This window comes from Drosophila serrata, unplaced genomic scaffold, assembly GCF_035046125.1.
Source record: "Drosophila serrata isolate PLE 108 unplaced genomic scaffold, ASM3504612v1 contig_100, whole genome shotgun sequence".
In the NCBI taxonomy this organism is placed as follows: domain Eukaryota; kingdom Metazoa; phylum Arthropoda; class Insecta; order Diptera; family Drosophilidae; genus Drosophila; species Drosophila serrata.
In genome coordinates this window covers 907058-929722 of record NW_028256998.1, presented here as the reverse complement: position 1 = coordinate 929722, position 22665 = coordinate 907058, and the positions used below count along the sequence as shown (strand labels likewise).

Sequence of the window (22665 nt, the reverse complement as noted above, 5' to 3'; positions counted from 1 at the left end):
ACAACTTGATTTGGAGCTTAGTGAAACTGTCAAGCACTTAAAGTTCAAGAGAACCCGCTTATCATAAATCAATCCATGCAAAAATATGCAAGGCACTTTTAATATAAATACATACATCTAATCGCAACCAATGCCAAATCCAAGATAGAAAAGACGGGTGTCAGCATTTTATATTGGTAAACATTTTTCGACAGAGTTTAATTTAGAAACAGTGTTCGGTGTTCAGCTTATCTTTACCGCAAACATGAAGCTCAATTAAGAATTATTAGAGTGTTGGTGGTTTGCCGAAATCAAGCGATTGCTGTCTGCCCAGACGACAATTGCCAGAGAAAGCGAAATATATAGGGGTTTCGAGTGTGACTATGTCCGGTTACCCCTTATCATAGTACGTGAGATTTTGCATGTTGATAAGACTCGTGGGTGACTTGCGATCGGGTGTGAAATACATGTATATTAAGTGTGTCCCAATACTCCACCCACAAGAGTCTAATTAATATTAATAACACCCTCCCCTCTAAATTTAGCCCAAGTGCTCAGAGACTTGGAATGAAATCGAATGGGCAACGTGATCTCGGGCGCATAAGACAGGAGGCAATGCCTGCCAGCTCCTCAAAAGCCCCAATATGAGTGAGTGTATGAGTGGATCTGATCGTATGGCTTTCGATAATGCGAACGTGAAGTTGCAACCAGCCAACGGCCACTCAATAACATTGAGCAAATCCCATAAGTCGAATGCATTAGATGACTTAAGCACTAATTTTCCTGATAAAACGATAACATACAAATAGTCTGCCAAGCCATCTCTCGGAGGCAATAAAAGCCACAGGTGAAGGTAGTTAGTTGTAATAACTAATGCAAGACGGTTGATCGTTAGGGGAATAACTTGAAACAATTAAAAATCCTTTCACCAGGATACTCTATGTCAAGAAATCCGTTTTATTTTCTTTAAGAGATCTGTACTTTCGCGCATATTTTTCGAAATTAATGACAATGAGTGCTGAAAAATCGACTCCGACCACCGTGTTCCAGCATATCGAGGCGGCTTTGTATGTGATAAACCAACTGTGCATCGGTTTCGTGACGATTTTTGTCAGCTGGACTTGCCTGCGACAGGATCTGGCCGGCATCCGTCTCCATGCCTGGCTGGTGACCTTTGGCTTCGTCTTCCTCATGGCCGAAGGCATGATGTGCTTCTACGATGGCAGCTGGCTTACGCTACGCTTCTCCCGCAAATCCAAGACGGTGTTCCATGTGGTGCTCCAGATATTGGGCGGCGGCATGGGAGTTGCCGGCTGTCTGATCCAGTTGATCCGCGATGATTGGACAATTAGTGTTACTGTTCATGCCCGGCTGGGATTTGCCGCCTTCGTCCTGTGCCTTATATCGCTGCTTAGCGGAGTGATTGCTGCTTTGGCCAGATCCCTGAGCAGCCGTATCCCGCCGCTGATCAATAAGACCTTCCATGTGATCCTTAGTTTTGGTGCCTTTGTGACGGCCATGATGGCCCAATATTATGGATACACGCAAACAGGGATCTTTCGAGGACAGGGACAGGACTTTGTCATCCTCATTCAAGTGGTCACAATGGTAGCCATGGTTCTAACTAGCATAGGTGCTATTAAGTCCCTGTACCAGAAGTTTTCCAGCTTGGCCAGTTAATGACTTAATCGGGATACTAAGAAAAAGAATTTATCGATCAAATTTCATAAATCTACTTAACCGGTGCTATGTTCCTTGTAAATGATTAAAAAATAGCCTAGAAATAATAATAAATGTAAATACATACTATGGATACTAAAATAAGGTACTATTATAATAAAAATAAATTACTTATTATAGCTTATACCATTATTTATTGAAAATAAATATGCCCAGAAAATATATAATAGAACATAAGTATAAATAAAAGTGCACTAAACTATATCTGATTAATATAAAATATTATGATAAATGTTCTTGAAATCTAGACGAACATTACCAAAGTTAATCAAATACCTTTAGGCACTTTGTACATTATTTTGTGCTAAAGCGATTAGTGATGATTTTTTAATTTAATTACCGTATAATTATTCTTTATTAACAACATATTTTTTTTTAATATTTAGTTTTGACTTTTGTATTATAGGTATGCGATACAGATGTTTGAGCTATAAGAAACTCGCCGCTCCGAGAAAAACTAATAATTCTTGAAGGGTTATTTGTTTTTCAATTTTAAAAAGTAAAAACAATTAATTAAAAATAAAGAGAAAAAAAAAAACAAGAAAATAAGCTAAACTCATGATTTTAAATTGGATCTTGGGCTCTAGATTGGAAAACCTTTAATTCTATTTCGGTAAGCTTTCCCGTGTTGGATTTTATTAGGTTGACGGCTTAGCATTTAGTGATTATTAAATTTAAGGATACAAATATAAAATTTTTGTATAACAGTTTTGCAATTTAAATGATAATTTTTCTTTTCTAATATGTTTCCAAATTATTGATTAAAATTTTAATATCAAAAAAGACAAATGTCATAATGCATGGCTGTTTGCAGAAGATTGCCTACTTTTTGGCGGTTGCTTGCAAAATAATATGACCGTTACATATACTGAGTTTCAAGCTTCGGATTAAAATGATGCCGCTAAATAGTTTTTGATTAAAATAATAATTATTTGTAATACAATTTTGATCATGTGATTTGGGAACACATAAGTGAATAAAGTAACTTGGAAATTAATTTATAATATTTTTTGTTCCTAATAAAAAATTCTTAAAAAAGTACTATTACCAAAACAACAATCATTACATTCATACTGAAAAACTACAAAAATGAACAAAGAAATTATATTATTTATCATTCTTAAAACAAAACATTCCTTGTATTTTGTAATTAAATAATTATATCGGTGTATTTTATTGGAATAAGTGTTTCATAAAAATTCAAAATCGCCAACTTATCAGCACTGTTGCATCGGAAAAAAGTCGTTATATTTAGTGTTGATAACTGCAAAATAGATTAATCTTTGGCGCGGTATCGCAAATTAATAGGCAAAAATAAAATTCTTGCATTTTTGCAGGCCCCATTTGCGGTTTGTGTTTTTCTATCACTCGCACTTTATTAGCTTCCCCAGAGGAAAACCGATATCAATAGAAATTAAAGAGCCAAGTCATTCTTGTGGTTAGAAGCAAATGCTGCATGCCTCGGCAGTCTAGTTTTAGTTTTGTCGGAAGCAGACGATGATTTAAGGCATCGGCGGGCAGACAAAGTTCAATGGGCGTATCGGTCGACACATTTACCATTTAATTGCCATCGTATTTGGAGCTACAATAAACAGTTTCAGCCAATTTGTCTGTGAAAAGGCTGGCGGTATTATCAGTCGCCACCAATTGTACAAATGTTAACACGAAAATAACATTATTCCAAAGCGCTGATAAAAGTCTAGTGTTCCGAAAACCGAAACTACAATGTCCGAGAGTGAGCAGCAGCAAGCAGTCGTCAGTAGAACGCAGAGAGCCGTTGACTACGGCAGCACCATCCGGACGGAGTCCCATCGACAGCCCTCATTCGTACTAGTTCAATCCCCGCGACGCTACTCGAAAATGTCTCACAGCACCTTGTCGACCGGCCACGAGGCCCAGGATCGTTTGCAGAGATTGGAGTACTTCCTGAATGTTCTCAACCAGATGTGCATTGGATTTGTCACCATCTACATGTCGTATTTAACCCTGCGAACGGGACTAGCTGGCACCGGCTTGCATGCCTGGCTGGTTACCATTGGGGTAAATACTTAGGGATCTCCTCCGAATCGGGCACTGAAAATCAAGTCCTTGTTCTTCGTAGTTCTCGTTCTTCATGGCCGAGGGTGTGATGATCCATTACGGTGGCAATGTCCTGACTAACGGATACAAACGTCAGACAAAGACCACCATCCATTGGGTACTCCTAACACTGGGCGGAGGCTGTGGAGCAGCTGGTGCCCTTATCAAAATGATACAGAAGGGATTTTTGCTTCAATCGATTCACGGAAAGCTGGGTAAGTAGAGAGACAAAAACCGAAAGATTGTAAGTGAATAATGATTGCGGAATTACACTCGGGAAAAATTTTAAACCGTGTGCTTCCATTAATTATTTAGTCAATAAAAATTAAGTAATTACTGCTAGCACACGAACTAAATTTGATCATTTTATTTGGTATATACAAATAAACAAGATCTCTATAAAAATAATTTTCTAACAATTTTAAACATAATACAAGCATTTTGCAATAGTTTCTTTTTACGATTTTATGTTGTCCCGATGTTTAATTTTAAATGTCGAATCTTTTAGGTTTTACATTTAATTTATGAATGCAATAAGTCAAGTGCATTTACCAGATATTTTCTCAGTCAGTTTTTTCATCTGTAGTAGCCCTGTCATTTACACAGTCTGATGTGGATCCCCAACTCGAGGCCTGACAAATGAATAATTAATAGTAATACCTATAAAATCAAGTATACCGGTCATGACATACTCTGCACTAAAATCAACAAGCTGTATAATAATTCTGATACATTTGATTTAAAAATAAACTAGGTCTAAATGTGTTGCTAATGATATGATATATTTTTCTTTGCAACATTCTTTCAAAACTAAAAATATACAAACTTTAAAGAAACCCATAATAATGTTCTAAGCTTTTTAATCAATTCTTTATTAACTTTACAGGAATGACCGCCTTTATACTCTGCATATTGTCCATGTCCTCTGGATTGTCGGCACTGTTTTCGCAGCGTTTGAAAAAACTGATCACTCCATTGCTTAACAAGACATTCCACAATTTCCTGGGTTTTGCCTGCTTCGTGATCGCTCTGGTGACCCAGTATTATGGCTACCAGACGGGCTACTTCAAGAGCCGCAGTGAGACGGACCTACAAATCCTTATGAAGTGTCTCACTCTCACATCGTTGGTCCTTTCGAGCTATGGACCCATGAAGTCACTCTATCAGAAATGCGTTAATATATCGCATCAGTTTTAATTGGGAGAAATCAGACTTTAATTTTCGAATGTTGTATATATAGTAAATAAGAAGTAACTCCATTTAAAATTAATTTTCCTGACCTATACATTTCCGCACACGGTCAATGGTGTTAATCTAATCGCACAATTTTTGAGTACATTTAATTTATGGATCCCATAAAAAAAAATAGTAAATGCTTTGGTCATCTATCATTAATGACTGGGAAACCCCACTATAATTCCGAGAGTGTCAGTCTGTCGTCAAACCTGGGACTCAGTTTAAAAATCCCCAGTAACAGAATTCACAGTTGATTGACAATTGATAAGGGTCTTAATCGTAATAAGTCGACTATCAAATGTCCTCTAGTAAAAAGTAATAATACATAAAATGATATGAACAAAAAATGAGATTAAGCCTTGAAAGTCAGGAATATCTGAAATAAAATCCTCTTATTTGAATTATTCTGATTAAATATATCATATATTCCAAAAACAATCAAGATAACATATTGCAAACAAGAAAGATGGATAAGGTCATCACTTCCTATTTGCCAACTTCAAAGTAATGAATATCAGATCAATGTGTCGAACATCGAGAACTATATGATTGATATTGCAGACTTCCTCCTTAGCAATTTTTATAAAATTGATCGTAGCGAAACCTTCCTTGACAATAAATAACACATGTATTTGCATCGTGCATTTTCTTATATTTATTTAGCAAAATTTATATAATTTATCATAAATCTCTCTCGCAATAAATAATACTTGGCGCGTGTTTCGCGTTGTGTTTTGTGTGTGTAATACGCATATATCAGTTAGCGATAATAAATATGTAGCTAGCATAGGGTGTACAAAAAATACATAGTTTGATTCGAGAATAAAAGGCTGGATTTAACCACTTTTCTTGGATGCGTGTGCCAACTTCCGGTAAAGTAGATAATCTCTGGACAGGAGACCAGTGGTCAGTTTTCAAGTGATGTACTTAGTAACTAATGCACATTTTGGAATTACAAAAACTACAGACAAAAGCATAATACAAATTCGTGGCATGCATCAGTTTAGTTTTCCTCTGCTGTGGCAAGGCATATTATAGCTGGGAAATCCCATCCATATCGTTTGTTCACAGCTTATTGCTGCGCCGAATGGCAAAGGACACCAGGGCGTGCTCCAGCCGCATGTGATAGGGTAGCTTACGCTGCTCCGCAATGAGCGGTGGCTCATCGCTACCAGGACAACACTGATTTCGGCAGCACTCGCAATGCTCCTCATCAACATCGTACTCCTGCTCTTCTTCCTGCTCCAGCTCGTAGGCCTTCTTGGCAGCCCGCTGCTCGAAGCGCAGATAAAAGGCCAGACAGACGAATAGCATAAAGACCAGGGCACACATGGCACCGCTGGCAATGCTAGCCTTCTCCAGCATTGGACGCGGCCGCTTGGGCAGGTAGGTGTTGTCAATCTCCTTATACTCGCACCTCTGGCCCATAAATCCGGTGGCGCACTCACAGCTATAGACCGGCAGATCGGCAATCTTTACGGCAAAGCAGTGGGCATCGTTCAAACAGTACCACGCATCAAAGGTCTCCGGGCATTTGTACGTTGGGAATGTGATATTGGGCCGGGGCGTGGTTGTGGTTGTCGTGGTGCGCATTGTAGTGCTGGTGACCGGAGCCTGAGTGGGCGGCAAAGCAGTTCCAGACATGGATGAGGAAGAGATCGAGGGTCGCGGCTTGGGCACTGTGCGGCTGGAGCAGGCCTCTAGGTACACCGGATATTCCAGACATCCGATGACCAGCAGTAGGGCGGCAGTTAGCATTTTTCCTCCAACCATTTTGGAATGCATTCGTGTAAATTGGTAGCTGTTTCTTCTTTTTGGATTTCTCCTTTTTTGGTTGCAATCTTTTGGTTATTTTTAAAAGCTTACAAACTATTGACTATCACAAAAAAAATTAATTAATTTAAAAATATTCGTTGTGGCCCGCTCCGAAGGCGTCGTCAAGATCTCTTTGGAATTGCTGCTTGTGTGGAACGTAAACGTGGAGCTAGGAAGGATGTGTTGTATCTGTGAGAAAGATAAAACTGCATTAGTGACATGTTAAGCACTATATCCGCCGATAACTCTATAACTGTGTACTTAACAAAAGGAAATAAAAAACCAAAACTGCATAAAATCATAAATATACAGGTACGTATAAGTATAATAAATAAATGTGTTTTAAATTGTCATGTATGTACTATATATGAACCATTATGTTACATGGGGATTTTAGTTGTTTTAATCTTTTTTTTTTAGTTTCCAAACCAATTCACTTTTTTCTCTTTATTTTCGAATTCTCAATTTATGTTGTTTCCCGTTGATTATCCTAGCTCATCAAAGCTGGCTGTGATATGCGTTGGGTATCCATATCACAACCACTTGATGAGGCTTAGATAAGCAACATCGTATGATATTCGATATTAATGGTGCTCCGAAACAATTCCAGCTCCAAAAACCTTTTCACTTCCAATTATAACATGTGAATTTCCATCTCAATTGTATTCCATAGCAAATTTTGAGGGGCTGGCTCTCATGTACAAATGACAAATATGTTGTTTGAATGATGTCTTATGATTGATGTACGATACATTACGCTAAGCTCATCAAAGCTGGCTGTGATATGCCGGCAAAGCGGTAATGCATTTCACAACCACTTTGAGAGCCCAGCATGAATGCGCCAATTTTCATATAGATTTTGATTGTTAAGGATTAAGGATAACATGTTGACTGCGGGAGTTTAAGAATTTTTATAATTTGGATATTAATGTGTCATGTAATGATGTAAAATAAATTATTTTCGGTCTCTTTTTAGTTTATTTGCACTTTGATTTATCAATTTAATTTCGTTTTAAAAAATAAAATTAGATTTTTGTATAAGCTTACGATTTCGTTGGTTGCGTTCGTTGTCTTGAGCATCGCGTCGCTCCTCAAAGCTGGCTGTGATATGAAAAGGCATAAAAAGGCAAACATTTCACAACCACTTTGAAGAAGGACACAATTCTCCTGCGTTTTGACTGATGAAGCTGCCCAATCTTCTTCGACGAGACTCTGTTTCGAATTAAGTGTTTTTCTACGTTCTCACGGCCACGGGCATTTTTTTCGCAACCGCGACACAGTAAATAAATATACATAAATATAACAATAACAAAAAAAGCGACGAGACGGCGAGAACAATTACAACACGATGATGATAATGGTGATCATGACAACGACCATAATGCTCTGATGATGATGATGATGCGAGAGCCTCACGATAATATACACAAACACATGAGTTCGAGTTGACATGAATGGTGGCGGCGGTGACAGTGCGAATGAATGAAGCTATTTTTCGTACATTTCTACGCGACAGATAGGCCGGCAATCACATTCCAATAATACATAACAACGGGAAATATTTAAATTTCGCTACACTGAGTTTTTTGTACCCTTGCAATATGGCACAAATAATTCATGCAATGTGACAAAATAAATTATTTTTCTTTACATTTGGTTAATAATCATAACAAAATAGTTTTGTTAATTTAATTTTCATAAATCTAATTTAAAAAAATGAGAAAAGATGAACGAACAAATGTTGCAAATATACCTAAAAGATCTGTTATATTGTATGCTCCCTCTGGAAGGGCAAGCTTTTGCATGTCAGCGGACAACGCTGTGAAGTAGAAATGCCACAACAAATGGCATTGCTCCCAACAACTACAAATAAATAAATTGAAAAAAGGTAAACATCGCTTTGGCGCCAGGCATTAACAATTTGTCGCAAAAATTTGTTTTTGAATCTTTGGCATTATATGCGATAAGGCGGAGCAGTGACAAACTGGAGGATCGGAGTAAATAAGAGAGAGAAAGAGAGAGCGCAAAAACAGTTACTTAGAATGCATGGGTGTGGGGGAATGCTTTTACAGTTAACAATTGATGTACTTCTTGCCTCTCGCTCACCCATTCGAAGGCTGCAGCAGCTTATTAAAATTTCCGTTATAAAAATTAAATCCGCCACCACTCTGTCGCTCTTATGTACATATGTAAATATATACAGACATGTGATGTGTGCTTATGTGTGAAAGGGAGAAGAAATGCGCGAAATGAAAAAATAAGTTGAATAACCATATAAACTGCGCTGAACTTGTCGGCGTGTAGGTCAAGATCAATCGGAGGCACTTCTTCACCGTTTCTACATTTTTGCGAAAATAAATCGAAGAAAATTCAACGACTAAAAAAGGTTTCAATGGTTGTGCAACCAACAACAAACATAACAGGATACAAGCATCACAATAATTATACCAACAACACTAAGACCAACTACATTTATATGAACATCAAAAAAGTGTGCATACATACATGACAACAACACCCGCTAATAAAATACTGTAGTGGCTTTGCGCCTCTGCTTCTTCTTCGTTTACAATTTCTTTGGCGAGCTCGTCGTTGTTGTATTTTTCATGTTGCTTTGCTCTGTTTCATTCTTGGGCGTCGCTGCACGAGTTCGTTGGCTCTTTTCGTGTGTGTATGTGTGTGTTTAGAAAACTGTAAGAAAAGCAAAGTGTGTGAAAAATATGGTTAAAGTAAAATTCCAACACAGGAGAAACAGTTTATGCTAACAACTCAACGCTCTCGCTCTCTCCATCTCTTCGGCTTGCATTTTCAAAAATGTACCGGTTTTTATGTTTCGCATTTGCAAAAAGCGCAAAAAAACAAGTCCTACAAGTTCCGCGACAGAGAGGCCGACCGAAAAAAAGGCGTGAGAGTAATATAAAGGCACATTTAGCCGAGACTTCAACCATTTGAGGTGTGTTTCGTATACATGAGAGTTTAAGTGCTCGCTCGCTTTCACACTCTCCACACACACACCCAAACGCTCTCCCTCTCTCTCTCGCACTTCTGCATGAAACGGTGAGAAGGGGATACCTTTTTTTCCGTCGCGTCGATGTGTATATGTGTGCATCACTTGGTACATTTGTGTGCGCGGGAATGTTGTCAAGAATTCTAAGAATTTTGCACAAGCCACAAACAAGACAATGTACGGAAACTCAGCGGCAAACTACAAATATTTTGTTTAAAATATATATTTAGCAGGAAATACTTTATGCGGCGTTATGAGCGAATCAATAAAATAAGACCGCAGCCCAAAAAGTTCACATCACACACACACAGGCACACGAAAAATGGGGGAATGGAAAAAGAACGCGTGTAGGCAGTTAAACACTCCTTTTTGGCCACTGGCAAAACGACACATTTGTATTAATTTTTCATCACAACACAGCTATTTTAGTTCGACTGACCAAATTACCAATTGTTTGCACTAAATTTGGACATCAGTGCAAAACGCCGACAAAATTTGCCGCGCACATTAAAAACACAACCGCACCGCGAGAGAGACAAATACTCTCTGAGCGCGACGGAAAATAAACGCGATGAGCGAACTATTTCGATCCGTCGCACAGTGGCGCCTCTATACTAAAAACCGTTGAAAAAAGTAAAAAAAAATCAGTCGCGAAATTGTTCCAACAGAAAATTTTCCAAGTATTACGAATATAACCAAAATAATTGTAGGATTTTTTTGAAGAAGATATGAGCATTTAAAGTTAAAAGTAGTTAGTTTTTAGCCAAATAAAAAAAATTTAAGTTAGTCGACATTCATATCACATAAAAATTTTATTACCTATCTTCAAGGCTTTCACTTTAAAATATAGATCCATTTATCGAGTGTTATCCAAACTAAAAACGGCTGTTTGGTTTGGACTTGTACAGTGTTCATACTAAGAATCTGTTGATGTGGTATGTGTATGTGTATGTGTATGTGGTATATCTCTGGGCATGTTAATTCGCAAAAATAAATAAAATCTAATGATTATAGTCCAGAATAGCTAAATCTACAATTAAAATTGTAGAATATAATAAAAAGGCTAAATCTCAAATTTTTAAAATCTGAAAATCTTTTGAAAAGTGCAAGAGTTATAATTTTTAATTTTATTAATTTCTATTTCGTTCCTATGGGAGCTATATGATATAGTAGTTCGATTTTCAAAAAATTTAACACAAAATTGTTGAATAATAAAAAATTGATATATCTTAAATTTGATTAAATTCTGTTAACTAAAATGCTATAATTTTTTTTTTTAAAACTGTGTTGCAAACTTTTGACTGAAATTATAATACCCTGCAAGGGTATAAAAATCTAACTAAAAAATAATGTTTGTTATATGTATGTATGTATATATTTTTTTCGGTTCTAATTTGTTTTTATTTAAGCAAATAAATACAAATAAAGCAAAAAATGAAATAAAAAACTATTTTAAAACCCCGTTTTGTTTAAGAAAAGTATATTTTTCACTTTAATACTATATAAAATAGCGAATAAGTGGGCGTGGCAAATTGTACAACAATTACCTGCCAAATTCCGTTTAAATTATTTGATTTACGATTAACTATGTATTTGGTTCAAAAGATGATTTTTGCAACATAAAATGATAAAAGGCTCTACTGTGCGTCGTACGCTGGAAAAAAATTGGGAACATGTTCTCCGCAACAGGGTGGTTTCGGGAGAAAGCAGAGTGCCGCTCTCTCACTCACTCTCGAACTGCTAATCGGAATTCGCCAAAGTTGAAAGAGTTGCAACTTGCAAGAGTGGTCTTGCTCTCTCGCTCAGCATGTCTCTCAGAAATCCAGTCGCTCAACATGGAGGGAAAAATGCGGCACAATAACAATGCGGCGGGCTATGGAGAGCTCTTGTCCTGTGTATAGTTTTGTTTTTGTTTTGGTGCTGCCAGAAGATTTCGCACGATTCAACATGTTATTGACACGCCGCCGACGACGACGCCGCCGCCAAGTTTCGAGTTTGGCGGAGCGAAAGCACACAAACAAGAAGCGACGTAGGGCGGCGGTAGGAACCACTAGGACAGGGGCGTGGCACGAGGGGAACGAGGGAGGGGCAGGTAGCCGGCCAAACGGGACGAACAGGATGGAGTCCAGACGAGTTCAGGCGACAAAGCTGCAGATTTCATGGAACTAGCCGAAGGTTGACGATGCGCAGGCGCGCACGTAAACAACATTCCATTCCATTCGGGAAATTTCTTTATTGCCTTTTGCCGCTCGCTCGGGAAGCGCGCCAAAAATAAAAACCACCAGCAAAGAATGACTAAATGGCAAAGTTGCCAGACCCGTTCGATATTGGTCTTAATTTAAAACAGTTGCATTTTCAGTTCACCTTTATTTTACAAAGTAGTGAATATTTATAATAATAAAAATGCATTAAAAAAAAACTGTTATTGTAGATGTTCATACAAGTAAGTTAACGGTCTCGGTTTCTGGGGTAAAGAGATTATGCTACATTGTTTTAGAGAAGCCAGTAAAGTATCCCCCCTATTGTAAGAGTCTCAACAATAATCGAACAGGTTAACAATGGTATTAAAAAATAACTTACATAAAACACAATTTTTTTTAAATCATATTTAATTTAAAAATTAATCTGCAAGCAAATAAGCTTAATCTTTGCTGGCACATGACACTTTTAGTTACGGAAGTTCGCCTGCATGTATAAAAATGCTACAACTACTCGTTTCCGGTGGTGCGGTCCGTCTGTAAAGTGGGACGTCGACACTGTTTCACGCTGACTTGACGTCACAAACGACACAGCGCAACAGCAGCAACCTGGCACAACAATTTCTGGGTTAGAGCGCATCACAAATGTTTTTTGATTAAGGAGAGATTTACCAATTCAATCGACTTAGTTTGCATTTAACACTCGGACGTCACAGGTTCAACTGTACAACAAGAACAACTGTACACCACACAGGAACACAGCGGTCACGGGGATGGGCGAAATGTTAATGGATTGCCCTAGGACTGCCCCCATTCCGTTGCCATCTTTGTCGCTACGCTTTTGCACTTGTGCATTGCATTGCATTACCCTATCCAGTTCTCCGCTTCTTCGCCAACTTCTTCCCCTTTTTGCGGTGTTGTTCTGTTGCTGTTTTTGATGCTACAATTGTTGCACTTGTTGTGTGCGGTTAGGACATTGAACCACAGAACCGACACAGAATAGCATGGCATGCAACTTGGGGCTGGCAAGTGTACACCAGAGGTCGGAAAATTAGCAATGTACTTATTGTTCTTAAGAGATGTTTAAATATTTACCTCGGTATTTTATAATTTTAATACTTTAAAAAGTGGTACAATATTTCGAAATATAAGAAAATTGTTATAAACAAAAATTGCATTGAAAATCTTACACATCGTCCTCTTGAATCTTTAAATATTAAATGGACAAAAACTAAACTGGTTCCCAGTTTCGCATTAAGCTTATACGAACATTAATTCAAAAATGCATACGACTTTTCGAATTTTAATGAAAAATATAATATAATATAAACATTTGTATAATACCGAAAATGTAATATTTAATTTAATTTTTGTTGTGTTCTTACCATGATAACAAGCTTATATTTTATATAAGTTCGTAAAGATTCATGATTCTTTAAATAATTTCCCTAAATATTTATTTCGAGGTTTTATTTTTAGAATTAGAGAAACGTTAAATTATTATAAACGGACAAGAAACATTAACTGGGCTAAAGAATATTGATAAAAGTGTGTTTGTAAAAGAAGGTACATAAAATCTTTACCGCCACTGTGAGCCCATGTCATAAGCGTCTCCCTTGGAGAATCAATTCAAAAGAACTTCTTTTAAAAAAATCAATAAATAAAAAAGCTCATTTAGGCCTATCTTTTATACGGACACAATTATTTCAAGGCACAACACACACACATCGTGTCCAGTGACGATAAAAGGTCATGCCAAAGAATTTTTACCAATTGCTGCTGGGTCGCTCAGTCTGGGTCGCGAGACGTCTGACTAGACAACATGCAAATTGTAACGGTAATCATTAGACGCACACACTCAGACGCTCTCTCTCTCCGAGCATTTCACTTGCGTAGTGTAGTCTCTCTCGCTCTCTCTCCCTCGGTCATTTCTATGCTAAGTTCGACGGCCTTCTTACGTAAAATCAACAACAACGAGCGGCGGTATTTTCTTCTAATAAGCAGGCTATTGGTGGAATCCGCGTCTGTGGCGCTGGCGGGGGGATGTGCACTCCCAGTGTTGCCACATCAGGCGAATCATCAAACTCGTTTTCAATGTTTTGACTAGATTTGTTCGTATGCGTGCGTGTGTGAACGGTGAGTGAGTATCTTTGCAACTGTACAAGAACAATACGTAAGGCCACAAGCAGCATAAAAGCAACAACTCAGCACAGGGCGCAGACGCCAAGCAAACCGTCGCACCTCCACCACCGGCTCCCCAACCTCGGCCATCCCCCATTCCTAAAGTATACACTGTCTGTTTGTCTTTATGTATGCTTTAGATGTGCCTGTGCCTGTATGAATGTGTGTGTGTGAGCAATTTTTATTTTTCTGAATGTAAAGGAAGTGGCACGTACTGTACTACTCAACTCACCGCTGCCGCTACCGACGACAACAACAACAACATCAGTGACAGCCGGATCAGGCTGGGAATTGGGAATGAGAGTGGAGAGCGTGGTATTTGTGTTCCAATTCCGCGTCGTTTCTAAGCAGCGGTCAGAAGCCCGACGGCACAGTGGTTGCAAAAAGTGAAACCGAAATTCGTGGATGCTCGCGATCGGAAGATAAGAGCGAAAGCAGCCGGAAATTGTAAATGATTTGTTATGTTGACCCTGGTTTACGGTTGATAACCTCACTATCAAACAGTTCTACACAGTTTTAGCATTTCTTAACGTACTTTAGAAATGCTCAATAAATAATATTAAATTTAAAAAACTATTTTTTTGTTTAGAAAAATGTTCAAACAGGTTAAACCACTGTGCAGCGTCTGTGTAGTCACAAAAGTCTGGTGAAAAGAGGTGCCACCGAGGAAAGGAGATAGGAGGAAAGAACGGGCTGAGGTTCGAGTCTCCGCTCGGCAGACAGGCAAGTTGTTCGCTCGATGGATGTAAAAAGAAAGACGCCATGCAAAGGGGCTAGATAGAGGATGGCGGGCGGGTGTGCCGCAATATTATAAACAGGAAATGGAATTTACCCACACGGATGCAGCAGCCCGCACACACACTCGACTGTAAATTGGTTATGTGCCGACAAACGGACGCGGTGCTTAATTGACAAATGAGCATATGAGAGAGCGACAGAGAGCGGGAGCCCCGCAAGTTGATTTAAATCAATAGTATGCGAAAGCTTTACACAAGTGTTTGGTTGCCGTGCGTCTGTGTGAGAGTGTCAAGACTGCCCGTGGAATGTGTAAAAAACGCGGCCAACGACGGCAATCAAACGCCGAGAACGTCCAGAATGTTGAACTCTGGAATGCGACTGGAAGTGGGCAAGAAGAAGCATTACACAGAAGTTACGGGACTTGGCACGGTTACTAATCACGTTGGTGGGGGGAGGAGTAAGGAGTAAGGAGGGCAGGGAGATACTTGCACCTGACCTCGCGTATGCCACGCCCAGTCGCCCAGCCAGGGCAGCTGCTGTGGAAACTATAAACATGTTGCACAATTGCTGCGGGTGCTTGCATCCGCATATGCTTAATATGTATACGCACACAGAGGCGTGATTGCAGATGGCGACGACGCAGCGAGCAGCGTGTGTAGTTGGTTCTCGGAAATGAGCAATGAATGAAATTTTGTTGTTTTCAGTCACACCTATACACACAGATACATACACAGAGCGCATGCCGCACTCGCGATTCGGAGCAAGAGAGAAAGTCTACACGACATGCGCTCTAGAGGTAGTGTGTGTATACAATTTGTTTACTTTTTGCGCTACAATTGGCAAATAAAACAATAGAGCAAACATAAAGCGCATTTTAGCGCACTAACCTACATTAAGGTGGCCCCGAATGCATCGCGGAGCCCACGCAAAATCAATGCAAGTCCACAAAACAATTTTCCCGTTTAATTCGCAACTCTCCGCCTTTATAATAAACAAAAATGTCGGCACAGACGAGGCGCAACTGTATGTGGAAAGGAGACGGCCATATTAAAAAAAGACACATACACATGCTGCTTGCGGCGCCCACACATACATGCACACACATTTAGATATCAAATACAACTACTGCGTAAAACCCGTAAAACCAACATTTTTGGTGTAAAGCTTCACCTTGTGGCTTTAGTTTTCCTTTTATTTTTTAAACTTTCATTTACTACTAAAGTACACAGCGACTAATTTTATCTTCTCTCACTTAAACGCACAATAGAGTTTCACTTTTTCCGTTTTCGCAGATTTTTCTCGTTCCTCTTACACTTACTTTGGGTTAAGCTTCTTCCGGTACACTATTTTGGCCGGATTTTGACATTTTAATTTCAGAAAAAAAAAACACATTCGACTCTTAAAATCTCTCGTGGTCGATAATTTACGGCTTTTAAAATCGAGTAGCCGATATCTCTTGGGGCACTTGGAATCGAGTGTTCATATCGATAGCATCGGTGTTTTCGAAAAATATTCAACGGTGATTTTTCTGCTAACAGCTATCGACACTTGGAGCCTGTACGTTATAGTATATGAATAGAGATGATTTTATTAAACAAGAAAAGTGCAAATATTAAAATCATAATTATGACCTCAGATGCGCTAGTTTAACTTTGACTTCGTTTGCGCAACGCCTTTCCCTTATAGGCATTGAAGAAAACTGCACTACCACTTTTAAAACGCTCTTTTCCCGAACAAGGATAAGCTTTTAAATGTATTGTTAATATTTCACTAATACAGCAAAATAAAGACAAGAAAATTTATGTTCTTACAGCAGAAACTAGTTATAATAAAAAAGGAAGCAAGCATTGAGAGTTTTACGTTAAGACCCTTGCATTTTCCATTACATTAAACTATGACAGCAATATGATATGCACGGTAGGCCGATTTTCATACAATTAAAATATAAATTCCAGAATAACACAAAATACCTGTATCTCCTCAAATTAGATGAAAATATATCGAAAACTGGATAAGTTATATTTTTTTCCAATTGTTTCTATTGATGAGTGAGAATATATAGAAGATTGCGTAGAAACGGACATACTGACGGACTCACGGACTTAGCTAGATCTATAGGGCTGTTCATGCTGATCAAGAATATATATACCTTATAGGATTGGAAATGCCTTCTTCACTGCATTACAAACTGCTTACTAAAATTATAATATCCTGCAAGGGTATAAAATTCAACATGATATGCTCACTCAAAAGTATTCGACGCTTTTTTATTTTTTAATAATACACCCAGTATATAAGAATACGTTTTTTTTTTTTTTTCTTAAATATTGGATCAAATCGATTTTACTCCGAAAATATCGATAGCAGCAATATATGTTTTTCAGTAGTATGCCCAGAGCTACATGTTGATAAAAGTTAGCAAGATTTTTTGTTCAAAACAGTTTGGCAACTCCGTGCGACGCCATTTCAAAACAAACGCGCGGCAACGAGCATTTTTCACCCCAAAATAGTCTGTGAAAAGTCGCTAGATAAAGCGGAAAACAATTAAAAATGGGAGCCAAGGCATCGAAAATAGAGGGCGAGTACCTGCCAGATACACCGACACTCAGGAAATTGCGCCTGGCCAGCCAGAGGCCCGAGAATGTGGAAATGACCACCCCGATTCGTGAGCAGAACAACGCTCTGCTAGATCCCCGCTCTCCGAACGGATGTCGCACGCCTTTGAACGTAAGTTGTGCGCTGGTACGGCTGTTGGGGAGCTAACCACAGTTTCTCTGTAGTTTTTGCAGCCCGAGCCGCAGATGCCGTTTGAGTCTGAAATGGTGCAGCAGGCCACCAGCGAAAATCCCTTCTCGCAGCTGCGCAAGCGCTTGCTGAAGGGCTTCTCCCTTAGCGATCCTCGCTCGCCGCAGTTGAATCGCACGCCCCTAGTGCTGGATGAGGTGCGTTCATTAAACCTGGACGACACCTTCGCTGACCTCTTTGTGGACACTAGAGCACCGACAACTCGCGCGGAAATCGCTACGCCTCCACAAGTATATGCGCCACCTCAAGCGGATGAGAGCTGTGACAGCTTTGGTACGCCGCCGAGCACCCACAATAACAGCTCTTTGGAGATCGTCTCACTGACGTACGACGAAGAGGAGACCATGCCTTGCGACGCTCAGCTGCAGCAGACACCTCCTCCGCCGCCGCCGTCATCGCAGGTGCACTTTGATCCACGTTCTCCCAGCGTAGGCGTTGATCGTACGCCTATAATGTTCTGCGACGACGAGGACGAAGAGGCGCGGGAGGCTCAGATGCTGGAACAAATCCTAGAGACACTTACACTCAATTTAAGTGCTGGCGGCAGCAGCATGGCCTCGTTTGCTGACTCTGCGGCAGAGTCTAGTGTAGATCCTTCGACAGCGATGCCGGCCAACAAGCATTTGGAGCGCGTCCGGTTGGGCCACAAGCGACGGGTGCCACCACGTAAGCCGGCAAGGGCCAGCAAGCCCAAGATCTACGTCGACCAGGAGGAAGAGTCTCCGTCAAGGGGCGGTGTTCGCACACCGACTTCAAATACAACGCCGCTAAACACCCAAAAGCGAACACCACTCAGCTGTGTCAAGAATCGGGCTCACCTTCGTTCTCGTTCGACGGAAAAGGAACTGCAGAAGACGCCGTTGCCGCTGCATAGCCTCGACGATCAGCTGAATTTGGCGGAACGCTGCAACTATTAGCGGCCATTTACTAACCTAATTTAGTAGCTCCAAATGCCTTTCTAGCCCACCTACACATATAGCATACCAAATCATTCATTCATTTTCACATTATTCATTCTTACATTTTATATGTTAAATACAACATTTTATTCGTAAATGGATTATCTATAGACTTGTGTCTATGCGGGTCCTTCGTTTTCGTCCTTTAAAAATTTTCAGAAGAAGCTTCAACTTGTTTAATCTTACTGTACTGCCGTATTTATTTATATTGGACGATGAATGCCACTGCACTGCACTCTTCCCTGGTCTTCTGAGGTACAGGTATTTTTTTAATTCTTACCTAAACACTAGAAGCTTTATATACAAAACACATTTATATATTTATTCCTTTATATATTCTTAAAATTACATAAAATACTAAAAGAAATAAGGCGAGGTTCCATATCTATCTACATCTGGTACTATATTTCAAGGAGTGGGATGATTCTTTTGATTCGTTTTCGAAAGGGCTGAATCCAGGTACAGACTATATCGAAGTGTTGGAAGTTTCCTGCGGTTCCTGTCTATTTCCGTTGTCCTTTCTTACTTTGCTTACAGCCGTCAGTCGAGCACTGCCGTACTTCTCCCTTAGGTACTTTTGCACATTGCTATTGTACTTGCGACGAGGATTATCCATAGATTGCTTTGGATCTTCATCACTTTTATTGGCCATCAAAACAGACGATTCATTTGAGGGCAACAAGTCTGGTTGAAATTCTTTGATTTCTCTTTTAATCTTGGTGCTGGTGGTAGAAGGCAGAGTTGGTGCATTATTGGTATTAAAACAAATAGCTGGGGATCTGGGATGGAGCTTATCTGCAAGTATATATATATATATAGATATAAAATATAGCTAATTTAATTATTGTTTATACATACCATTAAGTTTGCCCTCATTGCTATTGAGAGTGGCACCGCATTCTTGATCCTTGGAGAGACTAGGACTTGGCCTGCTACCACCGACCTGATTACCAAGATATTCCAAATAATTGCTATTTAATAGCACGCCCTCATAGTTACTTCGAGCATCAAGGTTTAATTCGGTGACAATTCCATTTGTTGATTTAAATAAAATATAATTTTTACCCTTTGCAGGATCAGTGGAGTTCGATGGATCCAACATAACCTTTCTATCCTGGACAACTCCCACGCTTACGGCACTGACTCCGCCTCCAGCTCCATCGCCGGAATGTGGCTGCAGAGCAACACCTATGGGTGGTGGCAAGTGCGTGTGATGTCCATTATCATGAAGTTTTTTGAAGCGCTTGTATGTGAAGTAGGTTATCATGGACAGGAGGATCGAGATGCTCAGGAACCCAAGAGCTATAAGGCTTATGATGGCAAAGAGATCAGTGCTGAGAAGGGAGCTCCGCTGTGGTGTCTTTTGGACTACGAGGTTTATATGAGCAGCATCTTTACCTCCGGGATTCTCAGCCAAACATGTATAGACTCCCTCATCACTCTTCTTGGCATCCAGGATTGTGAGACGTGACACAAAGATATCGTGGCCAAATTGCTGATCCTTCGCCTTTTGCTCCCGCAATATTTCAATATGAATCCTTTGCTGTCGAAGACTTTTCGCCGACATCGAGTGAGATTCGTAAAGTTGCTTATTGAAGTCCCATGCAATGACTGTGTTGGGAGTTCCGAGCACCCGACATATAAGCGTCACATTTGCCTTGGATGTGTTGATGGAGGTACCCAGACCGGGATACACGATCTTTGGCTTGCAGGCAAAGGCCTCTGGCTGATCCTCGATCCACAGCATTCCACGCAGCTGCAGTGGATAATGACACGCTGTGGGTGGGGTATACAGATTCATGTTTATAACAAAGTTACGGAACAATTGGAGGTCACAAGTGCAATTCCACGGATTCTCCACCAACGACAAGGTATTGAGTTTATTTAAGCTCCGAAAACTCTCCGTTTTGAGTATCTTAAGCTCATTATTGTCCAAGTAGATCTGGGATAGAAGAGGAACGCCCACAAACGCCTGGGAATCTATGCTTTTAAGGCGATTGTGCATGATTTCTATCTTGTGTAGGTACTTGAGGTTGTGGAAGACATCCCGGCGAAGGGTTTGCAAGAGGTTGCCATTGAGCAATATAGCTCGAACCTTGGACAAGGCATCAAACACATTGGGCAGTAAGTCCTTGAGGAAGTTATTCGACAAATCAAGCTCAATTAGTATCTGCAGTTGGCTGAAACTCAGCTTATTGATGTGCTTCAACGTTCCGTTGCGTATGATGAGCTTGTGAAGATTCTGCAGGTGATTGGTGGAAAATGCATGCTCCTCCAAGTAAAGGATGCGGTTATGCGACAAGTCCAGTACCTGAACCTCCGGACTTAGATTCTCGGGCACACCACCGAGGCTTAAATTCCGGCAGTCGGCCGTCTTCTTGCCAGAGTTCCATTTACAGTGACAGTTGCCACAATCCATTAGCCAGTCTCCGCTGGTGGAATCTAGCAGGAACAGTAGTCCCACAAATATGCATTTTAATATATAGTTATTAAAATTACTGCCTGGATCAAGGCTGTGTTTGCTCTGGCCAAATACACTTTGGATAGCCATTGATTATTAAAAACATCAAGTTTGAATTATTGTTCTTTGCATATTAAAGTTATTTTCATTATTTTTTCGCTCCTTAAAGTGGCTGAGCTTATAGAGTCCTTTAAATTGTCAAAATTGGCGGAATCCATTCTATTACATATACAAAAGAAAAAGATATTATTTTTGATAATTTTTTTTTGAGACACAAAAAGGAAGTACTGGTCTCTTAGTCGTTGGCGATGAAAGTTTACTTCTCTTTACAAATTATTTTTATATACAATAAACTTCGCTACCAATCAGACTTAAAGTCCTGTAGGTTTATATATTGTTTAATAGCAAGTAGTATTTTAACCAAATTTGAACCAATTTCCACTTGTAGGTCACAATACAATTTTTTCTGTGTAAGTATCAAAAGTGTGCAGCCGCCAAAAAGTGGAAAATGTTTTTAAAAATGCAATGGTATCTAGCACCACCATAGGTTTTCTGAATAAAACTTGTTTCTGGTTTATAAATTTCAAAATAATTTGCCCTTGTTCTATTTGCACAATTTAGTGGTATTGCCATTTCGTTTGTTTTAGCCAGGCCTTCGCTCTTGACTTATTTTCGCTCACACACACCCTTTTTACCAATATCAACAACTGAAGCGCACATTTTCGACAATAACAAACCGCACTGTGACTCTGACCGTGGATGCACTTTGTTGGCTTACCTATGTATTGACAAAATTTATAAATTTTCTATGTTTTGGTGCTGCCAACTGCAACTGCAGCGAACTTTTCCACAGACCTCTCTGGGAATACATTCATTGACTAGACAGTGCATTTTGGTATAACAGAGAGCCTCCATCAGCGCATGTCATATAGGGATAGGGCGTCCATCACCTACGGTTTGTCGAATCTGTTGTGATAACACCTGAAAGCATTAAATGTTAGTTAATCAGAGATTAAGACCTCCTTAACAGTCAAAATTAAATGTTGTATAGGTATATTTATGCTAAATATTGCTTATAATTAGAACCTAGAAAACCATGTCTCTTATGCCCTGTCAGTATGTTTAATATTTAAAATAACAGTATTAAAATTTTAAATATTTATATTTATGACTTACATATTTATATTTAAGACCTTTAAGGTGTTGCCTTAAAAATTAAAGTCCTGAATGGTTAAAAAATGCATTTCTAATTAGCGCCTGTTGAATGTGCTGCTATGTTTTATCAGCTGTTGTCAATTGAAGAACCTAAAAAACCAATATAACAAGTGAATATTTGTATTTTGTTTTTTTATAAAGATATTTGAATACTAAGAAGTAAACAGAGTTAATTATAAAAAAACATATTTTATATTTTTATATTTATATTCTATAACTTGTTTAAATTTAAATTAAATATATTTCATTTTA

The 22665-nt window shown here is 39.2% G+C and overlaps 5 protein-coding genes across 17 annotated transcripts; 3 read left to right on the top strand and 2 right to left on the bottom strand.

Moving 5' to 3' along the window:
- The first annotated feature begins 867 nt into the window (after positions 1–867).
- Positions 868–1795, top strand: LOC110186071 (uncharacterized). The gene has a single exon (XM_020955106.2). The coding sequence runs from the start codon at positions 985–987 to the stop codon at positions 1657–1659; it is 675 nt and encodes a 224-aa protein (XP_020810765.1). The 5' UTR covers positions 868–984; the 3' UTR covers positions 1660–1795.
- A 1348-nt stretch (positions 1796–3143) lies between these two features.
- Positions 3144–5068, top strand: LOC110185809 (transmembrane reductase CYB561D2). Its single transcript, XM_020954813.2, has 3 exons — positions 3144–3759; positions 3821–4013; positions 4685–5068. Exons 1-3 carry the CDS (start codon positions 3445–3447, stop codon positions 4993–4995), a joined length of 819 nt encoding a protein of 272 aa, XP_020810472.2. The 5' UTR covers positions 3144–3444; the 3' UTR covers positions 4996–5068.
- Positions 5069–5665: 597 nt separating this feature from the next.
- On the bottom strand, positions 5666–16454 carry spi (spitz). 9 transcript variants are annotated; one of them, XM_086841059.1, is made up of 4 exons: positions 10296–10408; positions 9922–10054; positions 9355–9540; positions 5666–7038 (listed from the first exon to the last, which is right to left on the bottom strand). In XM_086841059.1, the coding sequence occupies exon 4, from the start codon at positions 6817–6819 to the stop codon at positions 6100–6102; it is 720 nt and encodes a 239-aa protein (XP_086697185.1). In that variant the 5' UTR covers positions 6820–7038; positions 9355–9540; positions 9922–10054; positions 10296–10408; the 3' UTR covers positions 5666–6099. The 9 variants fall into 9 exon arrangements, with proteins under 9 accessions (XP_086697185.1, XP_086697186.1, XP_086697188.1 ...); XM_086841060.1 differs by having other exon boundaries at positions 10304–10405; XM_086841062.1 differs by lacking the exons at positions 9922–10054; positions 10296–10408 and adding an exon at positions 16292–16454 and having other exon boundaries at positions 8603–9540.
- On the top strand, positions 16428–18838 carry msb1l (protein). Its single transcript, XM_020954810.2, has 2 exons — positions 16428–17700; positions 17754–18838. Exons 1-2 carry the CDS (start codon positions 17524–17526, stop codon positions 18693–18695), a joined length of 1119 nt encoding a protein of 372 aa, XP_020810469.1. The 5' UTR covers positions 16428–17523; the 3' UTR covers positions 18696–18838.
- A 211-nt stretch (positions 18839–19049) lies between these two features.
- kek4 (kekkon 4) lies at positions 19050–22247 on the bottom strand. Of its 5 annotated transcripts, none has more exons than XM_020954758.2 (3): positions 21977–22247; positions 19596–21417; positions 19050–19532 (listed from the first exon to the last, which is right to left on the bottom strand). In XM_020954758.2, exons 2-3 carry the CDS (start codon positions 21286–21288, stop codon positions 19204–19206), a joined length of 2022 nt encoding a protein of 673 aa, XP_020810417.2. In that variant the 5' UTR covers positions 21289–21417; positions 21977–22247; the 3' UTR covers positions 19050–19203. The 5 variants fall into 5 exon arrangements, with proteins under 5 accessions (XP_020810417.2, XP_086697183.1, XP_086697181.1 ...); XM_086841057.1 differs by having other exon boundaries at positions 19596–21179; positions 21977–22104; XM_086841055.1 differs by having other exon boundaries at positions 21917–22059.
- Between the last annotated feature and the right edge of the window lie 418 nt (positions 22248–22665).

What these genes read in the sequence shown, in the direction of transcription:
- LOC110186071 (XM_020955106.2), top strand. Translation starts at nt 985, where the DNA reads ATGACAATGAGTGCTGAAAAATCGACTCCGACCACCGTGTTCCAGCAT.
- LOC110185809 (XM_020954813.2), top strand. Translation starts at nt 3,445, where the DNA reads ATGTCCGAGAGTGAGCAGCAGCAAGCAGTCGTCAGTAGAACGCAGAGA. An exon ending in CCTGGCTGGTTACCATTGGG is followed by an intron (nt 3,760 to 3,820) that starts GTAAATACTTAG and finishes TGTTCTTCGTAG; the next exon opens with TTCTCGTTCTTCATGGCCGA. An exon ending in ATCGATTCACGGAAAGCTGG is followed by an intron (nt 4,014 to 4,684) that starts GTAAGTAGAGAG and finishes TTAACTTTACAG; the next exon opens with GAATGACCGCCTTTATACTC.
- spi (XM_086841062.1), bottom strand. Translation starts at nt 6,819, where the DNA reads ATGCATTCCAAAATGGTTGGAGGAAAAATGCTAACTGCCGCCCTACTG.
- msb1l (XM_020954810.2), top strand. Translation starts at nt 17,524, where the DNA reads ATGGGAGCCAAGGCATCGAAAATAGAGGGCGAGTACCTGCCAGATACA. An exon ending in GATGTCGCACGCCTTTGAAC is followed by an intron (nt 17,701 to 17,753) that starts GTAAGTTGTGCG and finishes GTTTCTCTGTAG; the next exon opens with TTTTTGCAGCCCGAGCCGCA.
- kek4 (XM_020954758.2), bottom strand. Translation starts at nt 21,288, where the DNA reads ATGGCTATCCAAAGTGTATTTGGCCAGAGCAAACACAGCCTTGATCCA. An exon ending in CAATGAGGGCAAACTTAATG is followed by an intron (nt 19,533 to 19,595) that starts GTATGTATAAAC and finishes ATATACTTGCAG; the next exon opens with ATAAGCTCCATCCCAGATCC.